The sequence below is a fragment of the Silene latifolia genome, chromosome 2 (genome assembly GCF_048544455.1).
Source record: "Silene latifolia isolate original U9 population chromosome 2, ASM4854445v1, whole genome shotgun sequence".
Taxonomy (NCBI): domain Eukaryota; kingdom Viridiplantae; phylum Streptophyta; class Magnoliopsida; order Caryophyllales; family Caryophyllaceae; genus Silene; species Silene latifolia.
The window spans coordinates 87,286,735-87,296,455 of NC_133527.1; the positions used below are offsets into that span (position 1 = coordinate 87,286,735).

The 9,721-nt window shown below is 35.7% G+C and overlaps 1 protein-coding gene across 1 annotated transcript; it reads left to right on the forward strand.

Annotated features, from left to right (window-relative positions):
- Window positions 1-261: 261 nt before the first annotated feature.
- LOC141641051 (uncharacterized) lies at window positions 262-8,229 on the forward strand. Its single transcript, XM_074449728.1, has 5 exons — window positions 262-752; window positions 852-1,044; window positions 1,446-2,780; window positions 2,865-3,107; window positions 8,098-8,229. Exons 1-5 carry the CDS (start codon window positions 262-264, stop codon window positions 8,227-8,229), a joined length of 2,394 nt encoding a protein of 797 aa, XP_074305829.1.
- Window positions 8,230-9,721: the final 1,492 nt, after the last annotated feature.

Genomic DNA, 9,721 nt, shown 5'->3' on the forward strand with positions numbered 1-9,721 from the left:
TACAATGCTCAATTTATACATACTATTGTTAAGGATCTTGCTAATGGGTCAATGTTTCACTTCACTATTGTCTATGCCTTTAATGGTATCCAAGAGAGAAAGTCCTTATGGAGTAGATTAATGGCTTTCAACCTGAGTATATAGGGGCCTTGGTTCATAGAGGGAGATTTTAATGCTGTCCTTAAACCTAGTGAACGTTTGGGAGGAGTTACCTCTAAGGAGGAAATGGATGATTTTCAAAATTGTCTAGAGTAGTGTAGTATGGTGGATATGCCTGCAACTGGTTCTTTCTACACCTGGAATAACAAGCAAGAAGCAGCTACTAGAGTGTTTAGTAGGCTTCATAGAGCCCTTGTTAATCATGATTGGACTGAGCAGAGACCTGATTATTATGCTCACTTTCATACAGAGGGGTACTTTGATCACACACCTTGTTTGATACAGAAGACTTCTGATATTGGCCTAAGGAAGGGGAGTTTTAAATATTTTAACATGTGGAGTGATTCTGATCTTTTTATCCCTTGTGTCACTCAGATTTGGGGGACTTGCATTCAGGGTACTCCTATGTTTCAGTTTGTAAAGAAGCTTAAGTTACTAAAAAAACCCTTGAAGCTGTTGAATAGGCATTTATTTGCTGATATTATGAATAATACTATGAGGGCGTGGAAGCATTTGGAGCATATTCAGATGCAAATTAGAACTGATCCTTCAAATGCTGATCTGATTGGAATGGAAATCAATGCTTCTAAAGAGTATTCTGAGCTTTAGAAGGCCTGTGATAGCTTCCTGCTGCAGAAATCCAAAACCACCTGGATCTGTAGTGGGGATAGTAACTCAAAGCTTTTTCACAGTTATATGAAACAGAGGCAGGCTAAGAACAAAGTCTTCAGGATTGCAGATGAGCAGGGCAATTGGCTAACTGACCCTGATAGTATTCAGGAAGCTTTTTTATCATTTTACCAAGATCTGTTGGGGAAGACTACAGCTGTGCAGGCTGTTAATGCTCAGGTTGTTCAGAAGGGCCCTGCTGCAGTGAGGAGCTCTGTGCTGAACTAGGTACTCCTATTACTAATGATGAAATCAGGGATGCTCTCTTCCATATTCCTGGCCATAAAGCACCAGGCCCTGATGGATTCACTAGTGCCTTCTACAAGGATGCCTGGCAAGTGATTGGAGAGGAGGTTTGCACTGTTGTGAAGGATTTCTTTCTCAATGGTAGGCTTTTAAAACAAGTGAATCACACCTTAGTCTCACTTGTTCCCAAAGTGGACTTGCCTCAAACTGTTGGACAATTTAGGCCAATCTCATGTTGAAATGTCATATATAAAGTGATATCCAAACTCTTATGTACCGGATTGGCTAGGGTTCTGCCTCACATTATTAGCCCTACTCAAGGAGGTTTTGTTAAAGGGAGAAACATTATTGAGAACATTCTTGTTTGTCAGGACATCATTAGACTATACAAGAGAACTGCTGTTTCCCCACGATGCCTCATCAAAGTTGATTTGAAAAAGGCTTATGACTCAGTGAACTGGCAATTCCTCAGTCAAATGCTTGATGCTTTACTCTTTCCTGTTTACTTCAAGAAGCTTATTATGGAATGTGTGTCTAGTGCCTCCTATTCTCTTGTCCTTAATGGTAATAGCTTTGGTTTTTTTCATGGGAAGAAGGGGCTTAGACAGGGAGATCCCCTCTCCCCTTTATTGTTCACCATAGCTATGGAATACCTCACCAGGATTCTTAACTTTACAACTGAAGTTTTGCCTTTCAAACATCACTCCCTCTGTAGGAAGCTAAAGTTATCACATCTGATGTTTGCTGACGACCTTTTAGTGTTCTCAAAAGGAGACTATCCTTCTGTCATGCTTCTGTTAAGGTCCTTTGCCACTTTTTCTAGAGCTTCTGGTTTGGAGATGAATAATGCAAAATCTAACATTTATTTTAATGGGGTGCATAACTCTATCAAACAGCAACTCATAGCCTGTTCAGGGTGTGTTGAGGGTCAGATTCCTTTCAGATATCTTGGAGTCCCTATAACTGCTGGTAAATTGGGGAAAAAGGAGTGTAAGATCCTGGTGGAGAAGATTGTTGACAGAATCAGAATGCTTGGTGCAAGGAAGATCTCCTATGCTGGTAGACTCATCCTTGTTAAGTCTGTTCTTACTTCTCTTTTTTCTTATTGGGCAAATATTTTCCTAATTCCTAAGGGTGTGTTGAAACAAATTGATAATATTTGTCGTAATTACTTGTGGGATGGCACTAACAATTATATGAGGGTGCCTCTTGTTGGATGGGATCACATTTGTACCCCTAAGAGTGAAGGTGGTCTTAGCATCAAGAATAGTTATCACTGGGATATGGCCTCTATTGGGAAGTTAGTGTGGTGGATTTATAGCAAGTCGGATAGTTTATGGGTGAAGTGGGTGCATCAAATTTATATAAAAGGCTCTTCCTGGCCTGACCATATTCCTAAAAGCCATATGAGTGGCAACTGGAAGGCTATATGTAAGACCAGGGATACGTTTCTGAATGGTTACTCACAGGGTGTATGGCTTGCTGATATGAGGGGATATTCTGTAAAGTCTGGTTATGATTGGATCAGACTTAAGGAAACAAAAGTGGGATGGGCTAAGCTAATTTGGAATCATGTTGCTCTTCCTAAGCATTCTTTTGTGAATTGGCTAATCATGAGGAATGCTCTTAATACAAAAGAGAAACTGCACAGGTTAGGCATCAGTTCTAATGATTTATGCTGCATATGCCAAGCTGGTTCTGAGACAGTGACACATCTGTTCCAACAATGTCAATATTACAGAGAGATCTAACTACTGGTTTGCAACTGGCTGAAGATCACTAAACCGCAGGGGAATTGTATCATTTGGACTGGTAGAAGGAAATGGACACAGGTTCAGCGGGATGTTTGCTTATCTGTGTTCATGGTTGTTACTTATGCTGTATGGCAGCAGCGTAATTCAGCGCGTTTGGAAGGAGTTATTTTGAGACCTACTGCTTTATTCGTTCAGTGTAAAAATCTGATGAAAATCAGACTTCTTAATCAGCTAAGTAGGGTCAAAGTGTCTAAGGATAGAGATTGGATTACTAGTCTTGTAACCTAAATTATGATGTATCTTGTTTACTTGGTTTGAGCTTAATGAGAATTACTTACCTTTCACCAAAAAAAATGATGATCACATGTTTAAATCTCATTTTAAGAATACATGTGGGATGTAATATTTTACAGTCAACTGGTCCACACATATCGGTAATGATTGGCTGACTAGAGTTTGACATTACTATCGTGCGACGGTGGTGATCAGTTGATCCCCTTTAGGTCATACCTATAGGGAAATACTCTTAATTGATTATTTAATTAATCGTATGCCGATACGAGTTAATTAAATTGCTTAAAATTGACGGATGATTTTGTGAGTAAAGTTAACGTGTCTTATTGTAATTCGATTAAATTAGATACGGTCTAAGTAATCGAATTGTTTTATTACTTGGATAAAATTATTATTTACGAAACAATTGAAATTGAAATTGAATGAATAATTTATTATAAATACAAGACATTGTAATTTATAATTTGATAAACCGTTTTGGTACAAGTAATTACGAATTACTAGTCGATTTGTATATGACATATTTTATGAGTATGTTGATTTTTAATATGTTAAAAATACATTACAATTTCACATGTCAAGTAACATGTCACATATGTCACAATTGACAAATGACAAAATAAAATGGGCCTCCCATTTTATATTAAGTGTACCGAAATGGGGAGGGTTAGGGTCTTTAAATTGTGTTAATTATTTTTAAGTGGAAAACACAATGATTACCCATAGTCTTAGCCTTGTATGCCTAGTTTATCTTGAGAAGAACACAAGCTCATGCATTGGCTCCTACTCCCCCCCTCCAACCGGTTTTGCATGAGAAATGCCAAGGGGTTTTTTCCTCTATTATTATTCATTCTACTTTACCTAATATTTTTTTCTAGTGTTAGAAAAGACATTCTCTCTACAATTTGTGAAAAACTTAGAGAAATAAAAACCTCACAAATATTTCCTCTCTTGGCCGAAAAATACAAGAGAACATAATCTATTTTGTGTCAAATTTTAAGTAAGACTAATATCATTACTAGTTCATAATAATATTAGTTATTAGGAGTATTCCTTGGGTATATGCTTTTGGGAGAGGTTCTAATTTGAACCTTGTTCATCCATTGGTGGAAAGCTCAAGAACTAACAAGAAGGAGATCTTGTTGGTGCCCAAAAATCCGAAACCTCAATGTAAGAAGTGACGGTTTCTTCTCTATTTTGTTTTATGTTTGCATGCATAAGATCTTGTATTTATTTTATGACTAAATAAATTAATCCATATATGAATATGTAAACTTATGAGATTAATGAATCCTAACAAGCGGTATCAGAGCCTTAGGTAGTTTGCATGCAAATCGGTTTATGGTTTTTCCGAGTTATAAGATTAACAGACATAACTAATTAATTTTGATTTATGAAGATAAACCTAAAAATAACTTTGCATGTTAAAGGTTTTTGGTCCTAAGTGATTTTTAGGACATTTTGGTTTATTTATGGATTTATTGTTCATTTTACATATTATTGGCATTAAAATGTGATTTTTATGATAAAAATGTCATTTTTGGACGAAAAATAGCTAAACTTCGAGTTTTTCAATGATTTTTGGATATGTTTTCACATATATTATCTACTGATAGCCTGTAAATTTTTTATGTTAAAACAAGTTGTTTTGCTCGAAATATGAATTTTATAAGTTAAAATCGTATTTAAATGGGTAAATAGGTTAATATGAGTTATATTTCGAATTTGGTCATGAAATTTTAGTATGTTGTAAAATGAAATTTTACAAGATGTGTGTAAAATATTTGGCTATAATGAAGTCTTTTTGCATGATTTATGAATTTTTGATGAAAAATCACATAAATAGTGACTATAATTAGTAATAATGCTAAAACACACTTCATGACTAAAGGAAAAACGTCACATGTTGCATTTTATCATATATTTCAGATCTAAAAGTGAAAAGTTGATGAAAATAATTTTTGTCATACATTTATGGTCATATTTGTTAAAACCGATAAACCGCAACATTGTTTTTCTCGATAAATTTTCGAAATTTGTAACCTAAGTTTTGAACATTATGAGTGTCATGGTATTTTTCCAGAATTTTCATGAGTTTAAATTTCAAATTTTGAAATTATTTGAAATTTTTATAATTTAGTTTGAAGTTTATAGCATAATTTTGTATTTTTGGTTCCATTTATGAACAATATTAAGAAATCAAGTTTAATTATTGTCAAAATGTTAGTGGAGACTAATTCTTGAGTCCTAAGATGGTTAGGGTAATTAACGTGTACATAAATATGAATTTATGTAATTATTGTGATTTTAAAAAGTTTAAAAATCCGTAAAAACCGATTAATATACGATATTACCTCTTAAAAGGCGATTTAGCATAAAATTTAGCATGTTCATACATATTATTATGCTGCATTTTATTTATGATTGTCATATTTTAATTTTATGTAATTTTTGAATTATGTAATTTTACTTAGTATCGCCTTAGTTTTAATTGGTATTACCCGAATTGTATGGGAATATCGATTCGGTTGTAATTATTGTGATCTCGTATCCCCGTTTGTAATTTAATAGAATTATTTTATTTTATTACAAATGTATAATAGGAAATTATGTAATTCATTTTGTAATTTAATTATATCGGAGTTCCTTGAAGACGGTGCCATTCGAGAAGGCGATCCATCAAAGAAAGTGTTGCCTTGGAATGCATGCCAAGACCGAAGTTCAAGGGACCAAGGGAGTTGGTTTCCGAATTTGTAATATTTTATTAGATTTACTATTTTAGGAAGGCCATACTAGGATTTTATTTTTATGTTTTGCATTTTATTTATATGTTGCATGCATCGCTAAATCGCCATAACTAAACATGCATTTTAAATCGACTTTATCGACCGTGTTAATTTTAATTATCGTAGTTCACCGCTTTAGTTCACTTAAAACGTGATAGATAATAAACTGACATGACCTCTCGCTAAAATAAAAAATTGAGACTTAGCCTTACCAAAAAGTAGAAACCATGAAAACCTATTTCGTGAGGGAGTGCGCTCGGCCACACCGGGGTACAAACCTTGTTACATAGGGGAAGTGAGTGATAAATGTCTATCCACCGAATTCATGTTGATAAGGGATGAATCGGCTACACCGGGCCCAAGTTAATATGAATTTGGATCATGGACACATTTATTCGAAATTTAGGTTGAACTCAACAAAAGTATTCTCGACCATTGCGAATGTGTTTTGGGCTAAAGATAAATATTAATGTAATTTTATCGACCAAGAGTTCTAAAAGAAGAATCGATTAAAGAGTTAATCCACCGAGTTGTATTGATAAGGGATGAATCGTCTACACCGTGCCCAAGTTAATATGAATTTGGGTCTTGGAATCGTTTATCAAGTTGGGTAGAGGTCACTAGATAAATGCAATAAAACTTGTTTAAATTAAAATTTACGAGTATTATTTAAAAAAGACAAGTGTTTTTTTCCTTCTATTTTTGTTTTGTAGACCATTTTTATTTCTCATAACAAATGGCCGCAGCAAACACCAACGCCACCACTCTCACTAATGTTTCATGGCTCCGATCCTTCATGAATCGTTATAAACTTGAAAAGAATGGGTCAAATTTCTCTGATTGGGATGCCCAACTCAAATTAGCTGCTCAGGGTGACGACAAGCTTCGTTACCTCATTGAGGTCTCTCCACCCGAACCTAATGCTAGGTCGAGTGTCGCCACTAGGGAAGCATATGAGGCTTACCACAAAGAGTCTGCCGCAATGAAAAATGTGTTGATTTTTGCAATGGAGGCGGGATCTCATATCATTGCAATGAAGGCGGGATCTCATATCATTGCATTTGTACTTCAATTTCCATAGATATTTAAAAATCCAAAAATATGTATTTCTTTTTCATTCCTACTCCTACATGTACATTGAGAACAATGTCCAAAATAAAGTGGGGGATGGGAATTCATATCCCAAAATACATAAAAATTTAAAAATTACAAAAACCAAAAACATGATCTTTATTTTAGTAGTGTAGAATTGTATATACTTGTATTTTTGTTCTCTTCTCACATAGATATGACACTACATTTGAGGCATTAGCAAAGAAATGTGGAGACCAATTTGTATGATCGCTCTAATCCCTACTTCCCTTCCATTTCTTTTCATTATTCATATGAGGAGGATGGGCTTACATGTCAAGGAGGATGTGGTGTATTTTGTTGTTGCGGTTTGTGTATCTATATGTTGTTAGGAGTTGCATCTAGATTATATGGCATTTTAGTAGATAGAAGCATATGCATTAGAGTTGTATATATGTTAGTTGCATCATGGCATGTAGTTTGCATTGTAGAAAAGTTTGTGAAAATATCTAGCTCGGATGCTTGATATGTGTATATAAGGCCCTTGTAGATAATTTTTCTCCTTAAGACTTTGTTTGCTAGAATACCCTTAAGACACCCTAGGATGTGTCATACTAGTATCTTTTGACCCATGGACTAAGGCCTAGTCAAGAGTACCTTGAGGTGTGATAACTCTTTGGCTACTGTTTATTCTAAGGTGGCCTTTAAAGCCATGCAAACGTTCTTTCACTTATATCATCAATTTTTGTCAACAAAAGGGAATTGGCACAAAAATCACCAAATTGAGTTCAAGTACCAAAATCAAAATCAAAAAGTCTGCAAATTGCATCAAATGAAATGAGGAGCAAAAACAGAATCCTATGCTTTAATGGAAGTACTCTTGCTACAAATGGGGTTACTTTGAAAAATGTTCGAAAATGCAAAATTGAAATTGCCAAGTATCAAAATACCAAACATCGTCTAGGAGCAGGTCTCTTATCATCCTAAGTGTAGTGGCATTAACCTAACCCATATTATTTTTGTGGATGATTTGATGGTTTTTACAAGAGATGATGTACCCTATGTTAATGTTGTGGTTGCAGTGCTTACTGATTTTGCTAAGGTTTCTGGTCTTTCAGCTAACACTGAAAAGACCAACATCTACTTTTGAGGGATGGCTACTAATATTAAGGAAGCTATTCTCAGGAATACTGGAATACTCAAGGGGATTTCCCATTCAGATATCGGGGATTTCCTCTCAACACCTCTAGAATTACTACTACTATGTTTGACCCTCTTCTTATTAAAATCCAAAAGACTATTCAGCATTGGACCAATCACTTTCTCACTTATGCTGGGAAGTTACATCTTATTACATCTATTGTTTTTGGATTAGAGAATTACTGGTGTTCCAGCATTCTCCTCCCTCAGCAGACCTCTCAACTTATTAATAGGCTATGCAAAGATTTTTGTAGGGGTAATTCTGATGGGGGTCAGAGTTTGGTCTTTAAAAGATGGAAGCAAATTGGTTCTCCTCCTGCAGTAGGTGGTTTCAATGTTAAGGATCTCAGAGCTTGGAATTTTTCCCTTTTGTGTAAATGGATTTGGTTACTCTCTTCATCTGCTCCGGTGAAATGGGCTCATTAGACTAAAAAATATGTCCTTAAGCAGGAGGATATATGGCATGTACCTATTAAGAAAACTTTCTCTTTCAGTTTTAGAGGAATTCTTGCAGCTAGGGACAAACTAATTAGTTGTGCAGGTGACATTCAGTCTGCAAAAACTGCCCTCTTCAGTTGGGTTCTGGGAGGTAAATTTAGCTTGCAGCAGAGCTATGCTTTCTTCAAGTTGCTCCTGCTCTTGGTTCTTAGACACGGGCTTTACTTCACTCACAAATTATACCTAACCATAGAGTTATTTGTAATACTACGGTTTTCTATGTCTTTGGGTAATCTATCGAGTGGGGCTTACTCTGTCAAGTAAGTATGTTTTTATACGAAATAGTGTTCTGTCTGATGGGTACTCGATCGAGTAAGTGTGGCACTCGATCGTGTAAGTGACTTACTCGATCGAGTAAGTGTGTTTTACGGGTGATTTTGACGGGTTTTGTTAATAATGCGAGATTAGTATATAAAGCCTCCGTCATCTTTCTTAATCTCTTTTATCATTCTAAAAACCCCTTTTGAGAAGAAAAGAAGTTACGTAAGTGTGTTCCTCGCATTGTTAACAAATCCCCAAGGCTAGGAGTGTCGGATCATCTTGTTCTTTACGCCGTTGTGATCCTTGTGTCAAGGGTAAGCTTTTTATATAATTTTTATAACGTTTTGTTAAAGTTGGTTGAAACCCTAATTGGGTAATTTGGGGGTTTTGGGGAGTATTGTTGATGTTAGATTGTGATTGTATGATTCTATGTTTGATAGGAAGTAATTTCAGTGAAGGAAGATGTCGATTAGCTGATTGTGACGATCTTGGTGATTGCTGTTCTAGGTAGGGTTTCCCTATTCAGTATTAATTACATGATTGTGTGGTGATTGTTGTTGTTACTATTGGTTACGTATAATGTTGGTTGATCTGGTTGGTTGTGAATTTTCTACTGTTGGTTGGTTTGTATCTGTCTGTGATCTTCGGGGTGCGTCCCTGGCTGAGTGGAGTCACTTGCAGGAGTGGCTTCACGCCCTTGATTCACCTTTTGTGGAACCCGCCACATGAGGGATGTGCACATTAATGAACATGGGTTTATCGCTCATTGGAGATGAGCGGAGC